The sequence below is a fragment of the Polyodon spathula genome, chromosome 56 (assembly GCF_017654505.1).
Source record: "Polyodon spathula isolate WHYD16114869_AA chromosome 56, ASM1765450v1, whole genome shotgun sequence".
Taxonomy (NCBI): domain Eukaryota; kingdom Metazoa; phylum Chordata; class Actinopteri; order Acipenseriformes; family Polyodontidae; genus Polyodon; species Polyodon spathula.
The window spans coordinates 1,240,649-1,264,584 of NC_054589.1; the positions used below are offsets into that span (position 1 = coordinate 1,240,649).

Consider the following 23,936-nt stretch of genomic DNA (forward strand, 5'->3'; position numbering starts at 1 on the left):
TTAGCAAATAGAAGGATTATTGTTTAGATGCATATGATGTCTTAAATTTCTTTCCCACAACCTATTTCCTATTTTGCATTGCAGTCTGTTGATGAACATAGACTATAGAGCAGTAACTATAGCTACATGCTGCTAACAAGTCTGTCTGTTTATGTACAGTATAAGAAACACAAATAATGGATTTTATTTTCAAGAATCCAAGAACCAGACAGAGGAATATACTTCTGCAGAGCATCAAATCCTTATCTGGGCCGTTCAGTATCCTCTGGAAAACTGTATCTAAACGTGTTGGGTAAGTCACATTTTCTGTTTATTTGAAGCACTCAAGGTTCAATGTTTAATAAATCCACTTTGCAATGAACTCTTAAAGCGCTTGGCAATCGCCTCTCTCCATTACTGTATTGACATACTGTACCAAAATAGAAGCTGCACTATAGACACTCCATAATAATAATTTCACAAACTAAATATTTGAGGTACTATTGCACGGATTGGGATGTATTACTCAAATCTTTTGTATATATTTCAATAGAGGACGATTAATGTGATGTATCTATTCTGAGCAAGTTGGGTAAGCAGGCTATACATCTCTCACTGCCAGCCATGTATTGTTGATTCCATGTATTAGAAATCTAAAAGCCTTTGAAGTCTTTAAGAATACAACAAGTATACAATAACAGCATGCAAATGCAAAACTTTGATCATTTATTGCTTTAGGAAAATATTGCTACAGTAGGTTATGCATTTCAATTATTTGATTCCTGTCATAGTTTGCCTTTGCTTCTGAAATAAAGTCCTACATGTCAAGTCCATTACTACCTAAAAAGCATTTACTAGGAATTGATAAGGCGGAACTGTGAAACTTTGCAGTCTAATAATAAAAGCAAATTCGGTTGTTGCAAAGGCTTTCCAGGTATGGAATACAGTCCAGCTTCACGTCTGCTTCACACTGATAATGCTGCTATCAGTTGAGGAAATGTCTTTTGCCGGCAGATTACAAACTCCTGGTGACTTGTACAGACATGAATTGAGTAAAGAAAGCCCCCTATTAAAAACAAACTGGTAAAACTAAAGACTGCTTAAAAAAAAAAAGCAAAAGGATTGAATTTGTGAGATCCCATGCAATACACAAGGGAGATATCTCTCATGTCATGACAGCCTGCACATTGAATACAGGATATGTAAAGCTTGATCATTAGCAGCCTGCCTTAGATGTACAAAGCAAGGGAGGCTGGGACACTCAATCAGGGTGATAAGGCTAGATCCATCTCTTATATATTTGCTTAGCAAATGAATCAGTCATACAGTACCCCTTTACACATAATACATGATGCCTATTGCAGGTGTTCAGCGTTTGCATCTAATATATAATGAAGTACATCTTAACATTTTAATTAAACATTGTATTAAAAAGAAACTTCAGTATTTCACCACATATAAGTACAGAATAAGGACGTATCATCAAAACTGATCAATAAATGCATTACTGCTCAGTACTGCTATATGGGTTACCATTGAATGCTTTGTATACATGTTAAGTTATGCATGATTAAATATGGACTGATGTTTTATTTCAAGTCAGGGTAAAATCTGATATTTTATGGTATGAAGTATTGACTCTATAACATTGTGTTTTGTTTGTGCTTCAGTCCCACCTGTCGTCACAGTGTCACCACAGTTGAACACGGTGTTGCTGGGATCAGGAGCCTCATTCCAGTGTCACACCTCGGGACAGCCATCTCCCTCCGTTCACTGGTACAGACAAGGCCAAGCTGTCGGGGCAGGAGGAAGGATTACACTAGGGTAAGAAGGGTCTGATTTTTATATTGCTTTGAATCCTGACTGCTCTCTCTGAGTCAAACTGCAGTTTTGTAAATGTCCAACAGGTGACAATGGTGCAGTACACCATTAACATTAGCTGTATTATGTAGCACACAGTACATTGCTCAAGCAGCAGCTGTTAGAGACATCAGTGTCACTCATAAGCCCATTGGATAGGCCAATGAAATGAGCGTTGAATAATCATCCAAAGTAGGAACCACCATCTCAGCATCAGCCAAGGTGAAACACAATCTAAGTTTAGTTATATTTCTGACATTAAATATATTTCTAATAGAGTCTACAGGGTTAACTAGTCTGTATTTCATTTCTCAGGTTTAAAAACCAGACGTTGTACATTTCCTCGGTACTTGCCTATGATGAGGGAGCGTACACCTGTGAGGCAACGAATCTAGCAGGGCAATCCCGAGAGACAGCTATCCTGCAAGTGGCAGGTAAAAGACTTGCTTACTGTCGTTTTCTCTTATTTACAAAGATTATTAGAGGTTTGGGGGAAAATAAATTGTTTTTGTGACCAAAAATGACTTATTTTTTTAGCTTTCTTTGTTTCTATCAACCTGTAAGGAAACTAAATGATTTATTCGTGTATTTCCCTGTGTGAAGGAGTGACACAACAAGGATTGAAGTATAATTTAACAAGTTGTATTCATCCCAATAATGAAAAGTTACACTTTACAGCACCGTCATTATCATTAGACATTAGTTATTAACAGAAATGAAGCAGTGTTATCAGTTACCAGTTTGTGGAAGAAGCTTCGGACACAGCGCTGGTGTGTGTTCATGGAGGATCTTGATGCCATTTTGACCAGTCAGATCCTGCTTGCACCTGGTCAGGTGAGGTCAGTTTTGTGAGCACAGTTTTAGTGGACTTCTTTCAATGCGTTTTTGAATTGTGCAGGAGTTCATAGTGGTACCTTATAAAAATGTAACCATGGTAACAGCATAGCAAAGTGAACTAACATATGAAAGCATGATAAACTTTGATAAACCACGGTAAATGTATAACCCATTTTCTTTTCTTATTCTTTAGTTTGAATAGGTACAATTAAAAAGCTGAAGTATTTCATATGACTGATGTGAAAAAATGAATACTTGATAGGAACAACAATACAGTACCATGAAAAAACATGTACATATTATGCCAATCATACCCATTGAAGTGGGCTTTCTTATTGCAAAGTACTTTAATTCCCTGGACGCGCTTGTGTGTTTCAGCTTGTAAGATTTCCTGGGAGCTATTGAAAGCATTGTTTATAAACTAGAGTGATTCCATGACAATGACATGGTATGGTCATGGCTCTCATTTTCCCTATAATTCTAAACTACCAGTACTTTCATTATCATTATAAGGAGGACCACAAATAGCACAGCCTTGTAACTATGGCTTCCAAGCACTATAGTGAGCATTGTATTAACATTACTACAAGCAAACAAAGTACAGTTAAAAAACATTCATACATCACATGATACTGTAGGTGCATCACTCATTTTACAATAGGATTTCAAGGTTTTACAGACCTAAAGTCTTAAAATCTTGCTAACTCCATACTACAATGGTGAGATGGTCTGCCAAGGGCAAAACGGCATGCATCTGTGAATAAAACACTCCACCACTTTCTCTGCCGCCACCTCAGATGTTCTCTGGCCTACAGGATATGACGATTTCGTCACTCAGCTGTCAACCTGTTACCCCTGGACAGCTTCCGAGCATGCAAATCATTTTCATGCAGACGGCGAGCTACAGTCATTCTGCTGATGCGCGGGTTATTTCTTCCTGGAATTGCGCGTCCTGTAGCCACTGCAGTCTGAAAATGATTAAGCAGAGGGATCAGTCGGATGTGACGGTCCTGGGCCGGTGTGGTGAGGTGGCCTATCCCTCACAGAGCCAGTTACCTGGTTTCTCTGGACTAGACTGCTGATTAGATGTTTTGTTTTTTGTTTTTTTAAAGGTCCCCAATTATACAATGTCACCTGTTTAAAGAATAAAAATAGATTTTTAATGTTTTTATAAATGTCCCAAAAGTCTTCACCAAGCCTTAGAATATTTAAAAAAAATCTGATTACTTGATTCATTTAATGTTTATACAATATTAGGAAACCCACATGTACACCTATATTCCAAAAAATTAAGGAATAAGCTACGCTGTAACCCCATTTCACAGTATTACAAAGTACACACTGAACATGTTTAGTGTTTTCATTGATTTATATTCACAGCAATATCCTTGGTGCCGCCCCCCCACCCCCCCCACCCCCCCTAACGGAGTCATAGTAGTAATCTAAGGTCTTATAAGAAAACCATAAACGAATTATATACTATGATAAGATATTAACTTAAACGTCAAGTTTCTTAAATAAATATAATAATAAATAAGATGAGAATGTTTCTTAAATACGTATTTTTATGACGTGAGATAGTAATGTCGGACCACATATCTCCATCTAGACCATGCTGTGTAAACTCAATATGACTGCACATCTATTTTTAAATCTAATTCATCATTTCAGCTCCTGTTCCACACCATGAGATTGCCTCAGAAGTGTCTTACGATATAACTACAACTCTGACAGTAGAGCCGCCAAGCTCGACTGGCCTTGAGGACACAACAGCACCCTCCGAAACACTTGCTGGCTCAGCTGGTGCACAACACTTCCCTGTTACAGTACCTTCATTGAGTTTAAAAGACCCAGACTTCACTGCTTCATTCAGCCCTAGACCCCTACTTCCGATACCACTAAAGTCCACCCAGCTACCTGCCCCTGCCCCAATACCCATCCAAAATGCTGCCGTCATGGCAGACTTTAACACACCTGAGGTCAAAAGTTCTTCTCAATTAGAGCTAGAAACTCCCCAGACCATCACAGCTCTTCAGCCTCTATCTGAGGCTCAGACTCAGCCACCTGATGCATACTCCCACCTTACTACAGGAGGCAGCCTGCACTCCGTCCAAACGGAGCATCTTCAAAACCGGTCTGGCAACTCGTCAAAGCCGGGTAACTCTGAACTGACAGAATGGCCAAAGAAGAATACGTCTCAATCGCCCATGAGGACAAGCGATGATATGACATGGTAAGCATTTCACACTTTACAGAACAAAATAGTGGATGCCTTCATCTGCAGAAGGATGAGAAAGTCCAGAAAACAAACTCACGAGAAGTTGGGCATGATCAGGTAAAAGACCAGATCATTCAAATAAAATGTGTGTGTTTTGAGTCAAACGATTAAAAAAGGATTACTAAAGGTAATCTCAGTTTTTATTATCAAATACTCAAAACTAAAATAAACTAAAATGTGACGATAAACGTTTTGAACAGAAGCCTTTTTCAGTGTCAAAGACATTACATTTTAGTTTCTTTCAGTCTCTCCATTTGCATTGCCTTCACTTTTATCATTTTTCTTAATGTTTTTGTTGAGTGTTGTTCTTCATTTAGATTTCTTTAGCACACAGAGAAGTAATGAACTCAAATGGCTTCACATAAAATGAGATATGGTATTCTTAAAAGATCAGACAGAAAAAAAGTGTCTTCAGAAAAAAATTTTAATCAACAAAACCAGAAAACCCACCAAAATCTGTTTGTTTGAAATGTTCTGTTTTTACTGCATTTGGGAATGCTTCTATGCAGATGTAGGTATTTATTTATTTATTTTTTTAAATTTAATCTCAATTTCTCCTTAGCTACATGATGGTTTAATAAAAAGAGCACTAAGATCAAATGAAAAGATTGTTCTTTTCTTGAAACTTATCTAGCTAATCTTTGGGTTTAGCTAACTGAAACAACTCTTCGGAAATGTTTTCTTTTTTTAAAGTAATCAAAAATTAAATCTCTTTAGCTTGTAAAAAAAATAAAAAAATAAACATGTAAAAAGTAAATAGCACCAATTGTTAAATTATGTTGTGTTTTTCAACTGATGCACAAAAGAAATGCAACACTCGGGTCTATTTTAATTAAATATTTTAAACATAGATATCTAACAAAATCACAGAAAATGTGAACAAAAATACAGGTCAAAGAATAATGTTAAGTTTTCAGTATGAAACTTGACACACTGTCAAAATAAAACATTGCAAAGTTAGTATCAGGTATGACCTCCCTGAGCATTAACACAATCCTGGCAGCATTGATCCATAGACCTGATGAGCCTCTGGACAGATTGCTGTGGGATGTTCTGCCGCTCTTCCTGTGCAGCTGCAGCCAGCTGGCGAAGGTTGGCTGGTCGCGGTTGTCTCCTGTGGATGGAACTGGCGATTTGGTCCAACAGATGTTCTGTTTGTCAGGAGAAAAAAACTGGCCATGGCAAGACCTCGACATTGTTTTCTTGAAGTCGTGCAATTGTAATCCTAGCACTGTGTGGTCTTGCATGGTCCTGCTGGGAAATCGACACTTCCGTTGTCTTCTGTCGGGTCTGTCAAGGGCAAAACAGCATTCGCCGGTGAATAAAACACTCCACCACTCTCTCTGCCGCCACCTCAGATGTTCTCTGGCCTACGGGATATGACGATTTCATCTCTCAGCTGTCAACCTGTTACCCTGGACAGCTTCCGAACATGCAAATCATTTTCATGCAAATGTCGAGCTACAGTCATTCTGCTGATGTGCAGGTTATTTCTTCCTGGAATTGCTCGTCCTGTAGCCACTGCAGTCTGAAAATGATTATGCAGAGGGATCAGTCGGATGTGATGGTCCTGGGCTGGTGTGGTGACCCTTTGCCTTCCAGGACATGGCCAGTCCCTCACAGAGCCAGTTTCCTGGTTTCTCTGGTCTATTCTGCTGACTGTTGAAGCGAACATCTCATTCTCCGGACTACTTATCTCACAGACAGGCCAACTTCAATCATGCCGATAGCAACCAGGTGATATTCATTATTCAAGTGGGGCATGGTTGTATCTTTCTCTGTTCTTGCATTAATTAAAATTATGTCTTTTTCGAATGGCTGTTTATACAAATTCTTCAACACATTTTGGCAATTTTAACTCAACTCAAATATCAAACACTGAGCACCTGGTATTTTCATGAAATCACATGACTTGAGCTCAAGGTTTTGTTATCCCAAGGAACAATAACCAACCTACCTACAAACCTATCTGCTCACTATTTAAAGTGTAAATAACATTATGTATTTATGTATATGAAAACTTAGTGTTGCGTTTTCATTGTGCATTAGTATGTGTGTCACCAATTGCCTCTAAAAATGTAATTTAAAATTAAAATAGCTTATGCCCGTTATTGGTTTACTTTAATCATAAATTCTTTAAGAAGAACCCAATATACAGTTTCAGTATTCAAAAAAGTCTAACAGTTGGAACCTGTTTGATGTCCTAAGATGTTGTAACTACTCTACACTTTACAAAATACCCAGAATCATTGCCTTATAGAAGATTACGAGCAGCTAGAAGATATCTCTAGAACATCTGCAGTACAAGATTGTTCTTTATGAAGTAATCGTTTCCACTGCAATAACTTGAATGACATTTTCACACAATAACCTGAAACTTGGTAGATAGCCATAGACAACCAAAAAAAACCTGTGTTTTAAAAGCAGTTGGATGACATGTTTTCATTCTACTACAGATTGTTTTATTCTACTCTGTTAGTGATATTTAACTCTATTTAACATCAATCATTTTAAAAATATATATTTGTAAGAGCAAAATCACCAGACTTGCATTTTTTCCTACATCTAAAGAACGACTTATCGAATTGTGATGGAACTTTATAAAGTCATTCTTTTGCACAAATTATTGAGAGTATCATAATCTGGGTACATGTGCAGCTGCATGTTTATACAGTAGTACTTTATGGAAAAAGTATTTCAAATCCAGCTGTAAACAGTGTCCTAACCATCTTCTAACCTATTCTTTGCTTGATTTGTAGGGACAAGAAGTCGTGGTTCCCAGTTCTGGAGAAGCATGACATTCCCATTGTTGTGGGGGTTGGAGTCTCCCTTGCTCTGATATTCATAATGATGGGTTTTTACTCCCTAGTCCAGAAAAATGAAACTGCGCCACCGGCAGGCAGAGGCTGTAAGTTACAATAAGAATAAAATAACTGTGAACTTGGACTGTCCCCCACACTACCTAGAAACAAAAGGAGTTTCCATAGCAACTTTAAAGCAACCAAATCATACTAAAAGGCATGTTTCCAGGTACCATACAGTGGAGGTAAGCCTGGCATTGGTCTATCCAGGGTTAAATGTGTAATGGAAAGTGTTTAAAGCAGAGTATTGTTCTTGTACCGACTTGTCTTTCAAGTTATTTGGTTTCCAATTCTTATCTTATTTCTGTTTTTCTTCAATTGTTAAGTTTTTTTTTTTTTTTTTTTTTATCTTTAAGCTCAGCAAGAGTAATAGCTTTCTGCCGAGAACCATTTAAAATTACCTTAAGGGCTTTTTCCCTCATCAATGTGAGATTCAAGTTTATAACAAGAGATTGATTAGTAGTTCCACCTCTGAGAGATTCTGTTCACAATTGCATTTTTATCTGCTGTTAACAAGGTGCTTGGAGGACCAACCAATTTTGAGTGTTATTTAATATTCAGTACTTCACAATTATAATACAATTGTGGCCTTTCTCTTTTCCCTAAATATTTTTTGTAAAAAAACACACCCAATTTAATCCATCTCATTAGCAGCAGCAATTAACTAAACTACATCACAACACAATTGTCTACGAGACTAAATATCAAGTTAGTCTTTTACTGTAACCTTTAGTCTCGCATTGAAGACACAAAAAGACCTTATGAGATAATGAACTAAGGCACCTGGAAATGATCTTGAGCAACACAGCCTGGGGTATTGAATCGTTTTTAAAAATGATATAATGAAAAACAGAAACACAACAAGACAGGCAGGAAAACTTATTATTTTTTTGCATTCTACCTTTTTAATGTAGGGTTATTCATTCCGGGTAGGCAGCGACAGATATTCTTTTTTATATTATTAGTCACTTTACAAATCAGTAGCCAGGATTAATAACCATGCCTATAACTTTCACACAAATATTACTGACATACAAAACTACAGTTGCATCCTGTGTGGTTTCTTTACTCATGAACAAGTAATGCAAAATAATGCTTGATTTACAATCAAGCAGGTTGTAAATGTGTCTCTTTGCAGGGCTGCGCAATTCAGATGCCTCAAACAGAAACAGCAGCAAACCAGAAATGGCAAGAACATATGAGAACAGGTACTGTACAAACATACTGCTGATAGATAGATTACAACCTAAGTGTTGTTCAATTGCTAGGTCAATGCATTTGGAATATACAGTCTTCATTTGAATTATTTTTGTAATGTGTGCCATTAGTTTCTTGACATTATTTATTTAAATAAAGCAGGAATCCTATATACGCTACACTCTAACAAGTACTGTGCCAACTTACAGTGGTTTTCTTGAAATGTATAAGCATTTCAAAGACACCAAGTGATTTAAACTTCATGAGAAGTGGATTGTCTTTCACATCGATGCCTTCAGGAGTTTTATTTTGCATGTTAAATAAAATATGAAATCATAATATAAGCCAGTTCAGGCACATATGGATGATCCTTGTAATCACAAGTTTGATGTAAGGTGTGATAGACAGACATATGGTTCAGTGAATTAGTTCAATGACATGTATAATTTAAATGTTAGTAATATTAAACATACTGGGTACTGATCATCATATTATGGTCTCCATTTTTTAAATGAGGATCCTAAAAAGGTGTAAAATAAATATGACAGTCCAGATATGCATTGGGGGTGTTGGGGGCATTTCAGAAATCCGTTATTTATGTGGATGGACGTGTTTAAAAATCGAGACCAAATTAAAATGGATTTTGTAATTTTTTCATGTGGTATTATTGCTGCAATAAAGTAATATAAACACCTGAAATGAAAATTCAACCTTCTTGCCTTAAACACAGAGCTTTTGAAGATGATACTGTGGTGGCAGTCATCGAGCAGAGCCCCTACAAAACCACTTCCAGATCCAGCCAGTCTGAGCCCAACACTATCACAGTGACGGCAGAGCTCACACCCAACACACAGCAGGAGAGTCTGGAACCCATCTTGGAACACAGCGGCGAGACACTGCTGGAAGCAGGCCTGGAGCTGGTCCGTCCCTCGCAGGCCTTGCCTTGCTTTAAATGCCCTGCATAGCCTGTAGTAATAATATATATATATATATATATATATCTATATATATATATATATATATATATATATATATATATTAAACATTTTCACGTACATTGAATTATGTTAATAGTTTGTATAACTCGTAATTGTCTTTCAAAACAACTTCATATCACTAGCAAACAGGTATGATTAATCATTCAAAAGAATGTCAAGATTAAACCTCACATTTTTTAATGCATTTTAAATTCACTATTTTCTCCTGATCTTACATTTTTCAGGAAAAAAAAACAAAAAAACATTGCAATTCACTATCAGAAACACCCTTGCTGTTGTTGTTCTTATTTGTTGCGTTCCATTGAAAATACTAGAGGTTAGGGGCCCCTCTTAATTTGCTAATAGGATCATTTTTAAAATGATAATAAAACATATTTAGCCTTTATTAAGCGATCCAATTTTTGAGGTCAGGACTGTGTATACGCGTGGTAGGATGAGTGGTTATAAGAGTGTCATCTCAAGACGGTAACGCAGACCACTTTGCCCACACAGCAGGCTCAATGCATTCCCTATGTGTATCAGCCCTCAGTCCTGATGTGATCTTTATTAGAGTTGGGTTCTTCCCTCTCTCTCTGATAGTCTGGTACAAATGTGCAGTATTCAATGACCCCTTTACAAAAAACAGCTTCACAAGAAAGAAAAAAATGTGTTCAATAGCAAAGAACCACAATGTAGAACAGCACTACTCTTCAGTTATACGCAATCCTTATCAGTGCAGTAAAAGTGAGAGTGGAAAACATACACATGTTTCTCCATCATAGATGCTTGCTTACAAAAACGAAAAAAAAAGAAAGACATTTTTTTTTACAACGGAATGTAATACACATGAAGTTTTCTCATGATTCTTTAAGCTGCAAAAACACATCCTGCCTTGAATCGATACAAGATAAGACTTCTGCAGATACAATCATTAGGATTTTGATAGCTATCTTAAAATGCAAAATTGTAGTTGATTAGTCTCACTAATTTGAAAGGAGTGACAGTTAATGCTTTTAACATGCATTGTCTTGCCTCGTATTACCAAAATGCATTTTCAATTTTTTTTAGTGTCACCAGCAACATTATCACTGGGCTTAATTTTCATGTGCTGAAGATGATTATTGGACTATTATAAAATGGCAAGAATAGAAGGGGCAATCTCATTGGCTAACAAGTGTTCCATCCTGTGCAGATATTCCACCATGCTAGAACAGCTTGGGACTTTCAGAACCACGCTGCCTTATTCACTTGACAACAGATTCACAGATTCTTGGTTTCACCTCGTGCCAAACAACACCCCTACGCATGCGGATTATTGCTTTCTTGTGATTCCTTTCATCTGTCTCTAGTTTACAGTATGTTCAAATCCATTGTTCCCCATGCACTTTTATAGTGAGTAAAATTGCTATTTTGTCCATATCAGCCCCCTCTCCTTATTTTACTTGTCTGGTGGAATCGTATGTTGTGCTGGCTAGTTGTTTCTCTCTCTCTCTTTTTATTATCAAACATTCCGTTTCCTTACTTCGGTTACATTACCACTGTCCCTCAATCTGCTGTGTTTTCTAGTTGAAATTACTTCAAAGTTTAAACTGCTGCTTCCTGGTTATTAATTACTTCCTGTGCCGTAGGGGTTACAGCACAAGAAGTGATTGGGTACCAAGAGAAACCAGTTACCTATTGAGTTGTATTTACATTTCCGGCAGAGGAAAGTATGGAGGGGATTAAAGACAGTGATAATGTTACAAATGCATATAAACTTATTTTAAGATCTATTTGACCCATTTCTCTTTGAAGCAGTTCTTTTCTTTGCCGGTTGTAAAGCGCCATGCAAAATACTGATTTTTATTTTTCCCCTTGTTGTTCTTTTTGTGAAGGAAACCGAACTGCCTGCTCACAATGAGAAGAATTCCACCCTGCTGAACCCTGGAATCAGTCTGAAGTGTCTAGCTGCCTGGACAGGTAACACTGAAAGCAATGAAGAGGCTGAGCCCTCAGTCACTGCAGTGGGCCACGGCAGCACTAACCCTATGCAGCACCAGGAAGCCGAGGCGATGGCCCATCCAAACCCAGCTTCCCTCGAGGAAGGGGTGCACACATCCTTTACCTTCCAGACGTCTGAACCGAGCGCGAGCAACACCACCCCCATCAGACACAACATCAACATCTCCCGCAGTCTGCTTGCTCCACTGGTCCTGTCACACAGCGTGTCAGTGAACGAGCGGAACAGCCCAGGGATAACCACAGTGGCTGTGGATGTACACTTTTACTCGGGTACATCTGCTCCATCGTCTCTACCAGGCCTGGTTCAGAACTCTGGAACCACATACTGTCCTCCTTCCTCCAATGGGCAGACACCCTTTCCTGAATATGACCAGCAGACCTCTTCAGTGCATTATGGTAGGTCTTGCATTAAGTCATTGAAACACAGGCAGCGGTTGAAACAAATGAATCACCATTTCATTTTCCTTTCTAGTTTATACATGTGGTTGCTGTAGTTCTGTCTGGTGATTCCTTTCATCTGCATTGCCTTGTGTACAGCTGGTGTGAGTTTCAAGACACCCCTTTAAGTTAAAAGTAACACTTCTTTTTTTTTTTTTTAGTGCAAAGAACGTGCTTATAAGAGTGCAGAAAACCTGGGCTGGAGAATAAGTATGTGTTCAAGATAGAAAATGGACAGATCAATTCCAAAACTAAAATAGCATAACCTGTAAGGGGACTTTTCTTCTGCAATAGAAGATCTGGAATTTATTTATTTTTAATACCTGAGTGGGGCTTTGTTAACATCACAGAAGAGACAATACAGCTGACATAGATAATAGCATTTTTGATACATGGTTTAGATCATTAAAAAGATCTGATTTATCAAGAAAGCATAGATACTTTCTTTACTTTCATCACTTTAAATGTCATTAGATTGTATTATATCTTCAGAGATGGTTTTTACGTGCACTTTGAACTGTTTTCACAATTTAAACCTTATTTAAATTTAAACCTTATTAGGAACCACAAAAACATTGATTGTAAGTCTGTCTAAAGACTTAGGAGGGGGGGGGGGGGGGGCTGGGCTCTTGCCTCCAGGGTTCAGCAGCGGGGTAACATTGACATTGACTATTGACATGCATTTCATATTGCATTCATTAGAAAAAAAAATGGGAGAGTAATCTGTGGTGTGCACACAGTATTGTTTGAAATCTGAAAGCATTTAGGTGGGTAGTACAGTACATGCCAACAGTAGCATAGTTCATTAGCGCTGACCTGCATTATCACACCACCAACTGACTGTTAGCACTTCAGCAATTATACCAAAGCAATCTTACAAGCTACATTACTTAAAGTCCTTCTGTATGTATACTGGCAAAGCCCCTCAGTACTGCAGTGGAGACAGGAAATCAAAGGTCTCCAGGTTGCGTGTGACGTTTAGTACAGTAATGTTTAAGGAACACCCAAATGGTTTTAAATTACAATTTCTTGTAAAACTTTCCTTTATTTCATTTGCTTAAACAGGTTATCGTATATTTACTGGCTTTTCAGTACCCATTGCATTAGCTGTAACCAGATAAGACCATTGAAATGATTAAGCATAGTTTTATATATACAAATCTCAAAGGCTTTATAGCAGTCTTGTGAAAGCTTCAAACTGTGAAACATCATGAAACTTTGTTATGAGTAAAAAAAAAAACAGAAGGGCCAGTCAAACAAAGATTAAAGCTGATAATCTTGTGAGCTTTGGATAAACATTTTTTTAAAGAATATTTACAAGAATGAAGGAAATTCTAAGTCATCAGCATTTCTTAATGACCAGCCAGATTAGCTTCTGCAGTAAATTGTGCAGTGAAACAATCTGTGCTGCTTTTAGCATGGTACTGAAGAATATTACAGTAGTCAGCTTGCGCAGAGATTTGTATCACTTTGTTTACTTAAGAGTTCTGTTCATGTGAGATAAAACCTAGGTCTGGTACACTAACAATATTAGAACTTACTCTGCCAGGGTAAATGGTGAGACGTCCCATTTAACATATGTACTGTATATAGGACTGGCAGTTCGGCATCTCTTCTGTAACCACACTATGCTATTAAATGAACACACAACTATTTCTTTGAAAACAGCATGACAACTTTATTTAAAAGTACAGATTACTACATTCCCTGACAATAGTGTAAGAACACAAGAACAGTTTAGGAACAAGAAAAGACCATTCATCCCTTGTTAGCACACCATTTTCTGCTAATAGGGGGGACTGGGACTAATTTTAAAGCACAGAATCTAATCTAATATGCTTCCAGTATTTTAGATCCTACTACTTCACATGGTAGGCTATTCCATGTGTTTATAACTGTATAAAAAAAAAAAAAAATTCCTACCTTCTGTTCTTACTTTTTGCCTTTTAAACTGCCTCCCCACATTGACGAGGTAATTTTAAGTGATGACTCCACTACAACCCTGGGATCCTTTTCAACCCCTATTTCCATCCTGTTCATTTTACATGTATAACGTGGATTGTTATACCTAATAATCAATACTTTACATTTCTCAACATTCAGATTAATTAGCCACAAGTTTGCCTAGTCCACTACTCCCCCAAATGTGGTATCATCTTCAAGTTTTACAGTCTTGTGTTGGTCCAGGTCATTTATATAAATGAGGAATAGTAAGAGCCCAAGCACAGACCCTTGTAGTAGTACCCCACCCCACCTGATTTAACACCTCTCACAATTACTCCCTTTTTATACAGTTCTGTACACAATTACATGTCCTCCCCTGTATTCCTGCTGATTTTAGTTTACATACAAGTCTTTCATGTGGGACTTGGTCAAAGGCTTTTTAAAAATACATACATTCTATCACAAAGCATTGCCATCATCTGCATTAGCTGTAACAAAAAAAAAGAAAGCTGTCAATCTCCGTCACTGGTTTTTATTTGGTAAAAAGGCACAGTAGTAACATGAAGTGGTAATAGATACCCACAAATTCAAATTTACTGTTCAAATTCTCAAGCTGAAGCAACCCTAATCCCTCTTTGGCTGTGCTTGTTTAACTTGTTGAGGCAGGGTCTTTAGCAGCTGTCTGGTTTACTAATCTTTTACTAATCTAATAACAGCATTCCTGACGCTTGGCCAATAACGAGCTTGTCCTTGGTTGGTAGTGGAATAGCCTGGACTTGAACCGGTGACCTCCAGCCTACAGGGTGCATCCTACACTCCACGCAGAGTGCCTTTACTGGATGAGCCACTTGGGAGTCCTGTTATGGTGTTTTTAAATATGAATTTAACAGCATTATGGTATTAAAGTAAAATATATTGATGCTTTCTTTTCTAATAGATTACACCGTGTAACAATTTATTTTATTTTTTTTTGTTCCTGGGTAGTAAGTGTTATTTCCTAATTGCTTATGCCTCAAAAGTATAGAAAATGGCTATTATTCCCCACAAACTTTGCTTTTGTGACCAGGACAGTGATATTTTGAAATATCACTATTTCCAATGAGAAAACGGGAGCTTTTGTGTCTTTTCGTTCACATAAAGTCAGAAAAAAACAACATATGAATCCAAATTAACATGTATTTATACTAAAGTAATACAAAAATGACTACAAAAGATTTAGACGCGAGTAGTTTTGAGATTTACGATTATACTGTAAATTTACAATATAATCATAAATCTCGAAAAACTACTCACTTCTAAATCTTTTGTAGTCATTTTTGTATTACTTTAGTATAAATACATGTTAATTTGGATTCATATGTTGTTTTTTTCTGACTTTATGTGAACGAAAAGACACAAAAGCTCCCGTTTTCTCATTGGAAATAGTGATATTTCAAAATATCACTGTCCTGGTCACAAAAGCAAAGTTTGTGGGGAATAATAGCCATTTTCTATACTTTTGAGGCATAAGCAATTAAAAAATAACACTTACTACCCAGGAACAAAAATTGTGTTACATAGTGTTATCATTTTTTCTAAAATAGTCCAGTATACAAGCACATGTGTTTAGCTCATGAATAAGACCACCTTCCATACACAATGGAAGCCACATGGCTCACCTAGCTACCAGCAAGGCATTAGCTGGTTTACCTTTGCAAAGAGGCTGAAAAGCTGTTTGCATCACTGTTTCACAGCCACCTTAATTGATCAAGCCTCAGATAAAGACCAAACAGGCTGAACTCTGGGTAGCTAGCAAAATCCACTACCAGACTTACTGGGTGAAGAGAGGCGATTGGGGATTACAGCAATGACGTGGCGTTCAAATTGGCCATTTCGAATTTGGAAACAGTCAGGGCTAACAGGGCACTGGAATACACAATGGTGTCATCTTTGAACAGTCAAAAAGAGAAATGTCCAGCTTCTTGTACTGTACAGTTACAGCATTGGAGAATTGGACAATAAATTGACCTCCTTTTGTAATTTAAATTGTTGGAATGTAAAATCATTTTTTTCTTTACTGTAAACCATGACTTAAATATTAAACCTCCTAATTTTCAATATTAGAGTTCTGCGGATGGTTTTTTTATACTTCTGTCATCTTCTGAACTCACAACAGGGACATGGAAGTTCACATATGGACACCTCTTTGTGTTCAGGCACACTAGGTTCTTAAGAGAAGCTGTATTGACAATATCAAATCCCGTTTTTCCACCAAATGTGCTCGGCTTCCAGTACTCTGGAGAGCAAATGGGGTTTCCCAGCAGACCTTTCAGAGAAAAGGGAGCTCCCATCTCAACCATGCTTTCTCCAAAGATAGCTCCAGGGCGGGGAGCCTCCAGCATCAAACCAGGATAGAATTCAAGGGCATCAATATCTCCATAAAGCTCCTCCAATTCTTTTGCAAACTCCTCATCACCTCCTCAAATGCAGAAATAAAAGAAGTTAACCATACAGTGTATGTTAGTGACATACTAAACCCCATGAAGCATTTCAATTAGCATTCATGTCTGACACAGCTGTCATTACCTACATTATTATCAATTTCCCACACCACCAGCCTTCACTAGTTAGAAAACAATCAGGCAGTGAAAAGAAAGACCAACACAAAAGTGACAGCTGGGACAGCACAGGGTGTGAAAATGTTTCCTTGCCAGATTCCAAATACTGCGTTTATTATTCCTTCTAAAATCGATAAACAAGTATGACATTATTAAAAAACTATGTGGCTCTTTGTAATTCTGCCAGATAGTAAAGTGTAACAAAACACTGTAGCACAGTTTATCTAGCTACGAATACTGTATAGAGTAGCTACTAAATGTTAGGCCTTTGCTTTTTTTTTTTTTTTTTACTCTATGGAGTTCGAGAAGTTGCACCGACAAGACTTTGAAAAAACACGTATGCATTATAGAACAGACAGATAGAAAGGAAACTTAACATGGTACAACTGTGCACAGAGTGATTCAAGGGGATATACAGCTATGGCATCACCTAGAGATTTGGGATTGACAATTAAAAAAAAAAACACCTTTTGTTTCATTCGACTTTATGAAGCACAATTAATTCTATAGGGCGATGCAACACTTTTAGTCATAGCTGTACAGTATAAAATATAGCAAAGCAATTCCTCCGACATAATACATTCTAAAAGAGAACCTTACAAGAACCTATTTGATCAACCTAGATCCTGCCTTGATAAACCACAGCTAGATTTCTTTGAGCATTTTACAGCACCAGACAATCTACCTAAATTACATCTACCTGTTAAATTTAAAAAGGTGGGAAACTGGTTCAACCTCCTACATTATTTAGAATGTTTTTCCTCAGATAAAAAGGTGTGCAGCCTGTTTTCATTCATTTTGACATACAAATTGGTATTCTATAGTTTTACCAAAAATACTCTCCTTGTATGGGTGGGGTGAGGCGATCTATGGGGTTGTCTGTCTGTCCGTGCATCAGCATGTTACACTTGCATCTGTGTATATATCTAGCAAACTGCTTATCAAATTGTCATGAAACTTGGTAACACAATTCTTTAGTTTACGTTACTGAGAATATCACATTTTGTCACATTTACATTGTTGCCTATATCTGATAACCTCTTATCAAATTGTGATTTAACATTTAAAATTGCTAATTCTTATTCTACAATACTGCTGATGTATGCAACAGATATCAACTTTCTTTGCACTGAATTTACAGCCGTGGCGCAAGACTTGTTTAGCATTCAGTTGAATTTTCTTTTCCTATGGTGTTCCTGGTGCCTTGATGTCCGTATGTGTCTGCAATCCCTCACACAAGCAATGCACCTCATACCGGCCACTACAATGTGTAAAATCAGGCATTCAGCAGAGGTCTGTGCAGTCCCATCCCAAGGTAAAACCCAGAAACATGTCAGTGTGTACTTGACGTAGTCAAATACGAACAGTCTGTATGAAGATGAAGAGCCCAGATATAGAGAGTCACTGAAAAAGCTTTCCATCTGCAATAAGACTTAGCAGACTGCATGCAATCTGTAACACATACTCTGGATCCCCACAGCACAGTAAAGCACACACAGTTGTGTCTGGAAGCGGCTCTTACCCACTAATTCCAGGAATGTTTTGTAAGGCTTCAGATGGAATCTCTTCCGGTACTCATTGAAGGGCTGCAGTCTCAGTTTGCGTGACTCCTCGATGACCCCTGCAGCAACTTTCAGCATATGTGGGTTGATATTGTGTCCGCCGCCAATCTGTAATACACAATTCCACACTGACCGGGCTGGCAAACTAACACTCTCATCAGGGCTTGCCTTGTCAGCAGCCCTGTGTTAGCCTTCTCCTTAAGAGGCATGCTGTCAGGTCTAGGAAGAATCTGGACAAGTTTCTCTGCAAGAGTTCTGTGTTGCCCACAGGGGCCCTGCACTCCACAGTGTCAAGACCTCCCTGTAAGAGTCTTCACTTTTTTTAGGAACTGCTGCTTGAATGCAGCCAGAACACAAAGTCTGGATAGCATATTATCTGTTTTAGTTCAGGTTAATTAAGGATGCAGCTGGACACTAATATGTTTCCTTGGCTATTACTAGAGTAAGCGCTGCCAGCCTGCTGTGAACAGGCCCCTGCTGAATGCCTGGAAAAGATGGGATGAAGTTTAAATGAAAAGCTGCTTCACACTTTGTCCCAATGTTTCTGAAAACAGAGGCGACAACATTTCCTCAACAGCTACAATGTTATAGGTCTATTTAAAATTAAGATGAAACGCTATGAAATAAGTCTACAGTGTCTAATGTTACTTTGCTTGCAAAGTCCCACTTTTTTTGGAGACAATTATGTTATGAATAAAGAAACACAACCTGAGAGTGATCAAACTGAATTATATCATTACATTAACCTCCTTCATTTAAAAAAGAAATAAAAAGGGGGTTTCTGCTTTCAAACAAGAGTAACGCCTGACAGACATGCCCTCTCTTCATAATTAATTTTTCTAATTTTTACAATATGCTAGCCAACACACCAGTCCTTTGTAAAACTGTAAGTTTTTCCTTAGCTAAAGTAAATCGCCAGCATGTTTTGATGCAGCATGAGCATATAGAAATCTTAGTGAACACATATACAGCTGGATTTAGTGGTGTGCAGGTTACAGATCCCACTGCATGCTAGCCATCACATTGCTATAACAACCACCAATGCAATGATGCAGCTGGGATACCATAGACATAATAATCACTAGTTATCATGGCTATGACTGATACCTCCTAGACTGTTTCCAATATTTGACCAGCAATTTGCAAAAAGATTGAAACTTTTTAGGTTAGTAAAAACTATGACAAAATCAATTTTTCTATATACAAAGGGGTGATTCATAAACAGACCATATGTAAAACATATTTATGTATTTTGTACCATTTTGTTGCAAGTAGACACTTATGGGCAACAGAAATACATACAGTGTTGGTGGACATATGGACTCATAAAGCCTTCTATGAAGTCTCCAGACATTTCATTCAAATTCCCATGTGCCAAACCCTTGGAACATGTTCTGCTATAACATTGTTTATGCATCACCCTAGAAAAGTCCACATATGGAAAAGTGGCTTTCGTTTCTTCCTAAAAGCTCAGCAGATACATTACCCTCCCAGCAATCTGCTTAGAAAAGGCCTCGACGAGAGTTTCCACTCCGTAATTGATGATCATGGAGGTGTTGAAGAGGAAGTCTTTGTAACTGTACTCGTCCTTGTCAATGATGAACGAGTCAGGCATTAGAGGATGCCAGTGGTAAAGCTGGTTGAATTCCACAGCAATGCGGTTCCTGTACTGAAACTGCACATCGAACAAGAGCTCGGGGGCAAACTTCAGCTTCAAGTAGTACCCACTCAAGTGCTGCACATAATCCTCAATCACTATCTTGATGGTCTGTCCTGAAAATGAATTAAAAAAAAAAAAAAAAATTCAGGTTTATACATTTTAGGGCACCGGTATGAAGCTCATTAAGAGGGACACATCCATGTTTCAGCCCTGGCATGTTCTTACCTATGATGATAAGGCGTGTGGTCTGGAAGAGCTGCTCATCACTCCAGGTGGGGTGCTCTGCTTTCAGTATGTCACACAACCTGTTGTGCTCTCGAAGCCAGATAGTGGCGTACATGACAAGCCCTGGAAGCAGCCCATAAACCTCCTGACCGATGGCTAACTGGTTCTTCAAGGGAACGTGGGGGGGGTAACTCATGTTGACCAGTGCTTCCGCCATTGTGGGTGGATACATATCCCCGTTCACAAGCTGGAGACAGGACAGAGCAACCAAACGGTTACACATCACACAGCTCTGAGGTCTGGTGAACCAATCACACATCTGAGGTTTTGTTAACCCACTGCGCCACCTAGCACAAGTATTGTCCTTAATTTATAGAGGTAGCGTACACACAACAAACTCATCAAATTTGAGCTAACGGTTCACAAAATATAATCTTCAACAGATCAACCGTGACCCAGGTACACAGTATGCAGACCGGTAGAATCAGAGAATGCAGCTGTGTACTAAACCTGAAGGCTGTATTTGAAAGCATTTGGTCTCCATGATCCGGAAACCTAAAAATCAGACAAGCACTCAAACAGTCCACTTAGCTAAGAGATTCAGAGAATACAGCTGTGAGGCAAATGTTACTGTACAATATCCACCTAGCTTGAGGGATGAACTGTTACACAAATCCAGCCCAATGTGTTCTATCATAACCAAGAATGTGACTATGTCTATTCATGGACAATGTGATTTATGGAATTATTTTATTAGCTTTGAATGTTCTCTACCTTGACATATTAGTTTACATATTTCCATAAGATTGGAATTTCAAATATGAGACTAAAGCATCTTTTTACCCCTACCGTACTATACAAGTAAAGGTGGAATTCTGAACTCTATTTATGTTAACTTCAGGTCATTCATTTAAACCTTAACTTAAAATTATTTATTTTTACCATCTTTCAGAATAACCCAGCCTGGATCAAGTAAAACCCCATATAAAAAATACAGATAAGCTGGTGAAATATTGGCCAGTGAAGACACACTCACCCCTTATTCTAGTAAAGACACCATTAGATTGTACAGGTGTCTAAAAGCACTTTGAAATCAACAGAGATCAAACCAGTGTGCTAATGCTTAGTTACTTACCTGATATTTCATCTTTCCATCTTTAAGGAGTCTAAGATTGAGCTGACGATCCAAGTTGTCTCCATATATATGTCCTGCATCCACCTGCACACATAATTTGTCAAACTGTAATGGTGCTGGACAAGCAGTTCTAAAAGATGTAGTACACAGACAGACACTGCCTGGCCACTTTATTAGGTCCTGTCTATACGAGGCTGTCTTCCCAGCGACAGCGAGTGGAAGCGACACTGCCTGGCCACTTTATTAGGTCCTGTCTATACGAGGCAGTCTTCCCAGCGACAGCGAGTGGAAGCGACAGCAAGTGGGAGAAGTACAGCGTGGAAAAGTACAGAGCAGTTTCGAAGCAGAAAGGAGAAATTGCATCTTGAATTGCTTTAATCAGAAAACAGAGGACATTGGGGAAACACAGCCGCGTGTGTTTTTCTGATAACAAACAAGCTGAAACTCGGAGCAGCTGATTCAAATTCAGCGCCGTTTTGAGACACGGGCGAGGGGAGGAGCCGACAGCACAGCAGAACAACGCAGTTAAACGAGGCAGTCTTCCCAGCGACAGCGAGTGGAAGCGACAGCAAGTGGGAGAAGTACAGCGTGGAAAAGTACAGAGCAGTTTCGAAGCAGAAAGGAGAAATTGCATCTTGAATTGCTTTAATCAGAAAACAGAGGACATTGGGGAAACACACAGCCGCGTGTGTTTTTCTGATAACAAACAAGCTGAAACTCGGAGCAGCTGATTCAAATTCAGCGCCGTTTTGAGACACGGGCGAGGGGAGGAGCCGACAGCACAGCAGAACAACGCAGTTAAACGAGGCAGTCTTCCCAGCGACAGCGAGTGGAAGCGACAGCGAGGCGGGAAAAGTACAGAGCAGTTTAGAAGCAGTTTGAAAGCAGGTTGACGGCTGCAGAAGAAACTAAACTTCAAAAAAAAAAAAAACCCTCAACATGGTCTTCAAGCCAGTAATCTGTGACACCTGCTTGATGTGGGAAATCCGAGAAAACCCAGCGGAGCTAAACCAAGTGTGCGTAAAGTGCCGCGCGATCCAGGATTTGCATAAACTAGTAAGCATGCTAGAAATGGAGCTGGAAGAAGTGAGACAGCAACAAGATCTTGAGGAACTGGCACACCCACAATTCATGGAAGTCTGCATCACCCCTAACAGACTGAAAGCCACCAGGGAGATAGAAGGTCAGAACAGCTGGGTTCAGGTAGGCAGAAGCAGGGAAAAAAAGAAACTTCGTCAAACACAACCACCAGAAATCAAAACAACCAACAGATTTGAGTCACTTCAGAATTGTGATGAGCAGAACCAACAACAAGAGAATGAAAGGAACAACATCCAGGACCCCATTGACAGTGGTGACCAGACAGCAAAAAGAAGGGAGGTCATGATTGTTGGGGACTCCATATTGAGAAACACAGCAAGTTCAATTCGCAGTTTGGACCCCCTTACTACAACAGTGTGCTGCCTTCCGGGAGCCTCGGTCAAGCACATCACTGAGAACGTGGACAGGCTCCTAGAACGAACAGGAGACGACCCGGTAGTAGTCGTCCACATCGGTACAAACAACATTGGAAGAGACAGACCAAAATCCCTGCAAAACAAATTCAGAGAGCTAGGAAGGAAATTAAAAGAGAAAACCAAAACTGTGGTATTTTCTGGTATACTACCCGCACCTTGCAAAGGACCATATGGACAGCTGGAAATAATAAATCAAAACCAATGGTTGAAGACGTGGTGCACACGGGAAGGCTTCACCTATCTTGATCATTGGACCACTTTCTACAACGAGGACTATCTGTATAGACGGGATGGACTGCATTTAAATAACAAGGGAACTAGTCTACTTGGAGAAAAGATCCTCGAGCAGGTTCGGAAGCATTTAAACTAGAAAGGAAGGGGGGAGAAATCAACAAAAAAACAGAAGGGAGACCGCATCAAAACAAGAACAACAACTCAGGTAAGACAACCATTAAATGTGTTTATCTAAATGCTAGAAGTATCAGAAACAAAATTCTAGAACTTGAAGCTACTGCACTAACAGGTAACTATGATGTGATAGGTGTTACAGAAACGTGGTTATCTGAGAGTGATGGGGACGAATATAATATTTGTGGGTATACACTGTATAGGAAAGACAGGCAGGACAGAAGAGGAGGAGGGGTAGCGCTATACATAAGAAACAGTCTTGAAGCCCAGGTGTTAAACCTGGACAAAGAAAATAAAACCGAATCAATATGGGTCAGAATAACAGACAAAAATTCAAAAGGCATAATAATAGGAGCATGCTATAGACCGCCAGATTCAGACGGTGAGCAAAATAATCTGTTATACAATGACATTAGAAATGTGTGTAGCAAAGGAGAAGCCATACTAATGGGGGATTTCA

At 38.7% G+C, this 23,936-nt stretch overlaps 2 protein-coding genes across 3 annotated transcripts in view; one reads left to right on the plus strand and one right to left on the minus strand.

The window, feature by feature from the left end:
* The first annotated feature begins 187 nt into the window (after nt 1-187).
* LOC121307470 lies at nt 188-13,935 on the plus strand. The gene is made up of 9 exons (XM_041239640.1): nt 188-292; nt 1,650-1,803; nt 2,155-2,273; nt 4,348-4,909; nt 7,714-7,862; nt 8,954-9,023; nt 9,743-9,932; nt 11,864-12,386; nt 12,590-13,935. Exons 4-9 carry the CDS (start codon nt 4,632-4,634, stop codon nt 12,607-12,609), a joined length of 1,230 nt encoding a protein of 409 aa, XP_041095574.1. The 5' UTR covers nt 188-292; nt 1,650-1,803; nt 2,155-2,273; nt 4,348-4,631; the 3' UTR covers nt 12,610-13,935.
* Nucleotides 13,936-15,876: 1,941 nt separating this feature from the next.
* The window catches only part of LOC121307469 (prostaglandin G/H synthase 1-like), a 31,078-nt gene continuing 23,018 nt past the window's right edge, over nt 15,877-23,936 (minus strand). For both annotated transcript variants that reach the window (XM_041239639.1, XM_041239638.1), the window contains 5 exons: nt 21,552-21,635; nt 20,417-20,663; nt 20,018-20,304; nt 18,492-18,639; nt 15,877-16,830 (listed from right to left, as the gene is read on the minus strand). In XM_041239639.1, coding sequence (XP_041095573.1) covers nt 16,472-16,830; nt 18,492-18,639; nt 20,018-20,304; nt 20,417-20,663; nt 21,552-21,635 — 1,125 coding nt within the window. In that variant the 3' untranslated portion in view covers nt 15,877-16,471. The remainder of the gene's footprint in view (nt 16,831-18,491; nt 18,640-20,017; nt 20,305-20,416; nt 20,664-21,551; nt 21,636-23,936) is intronic.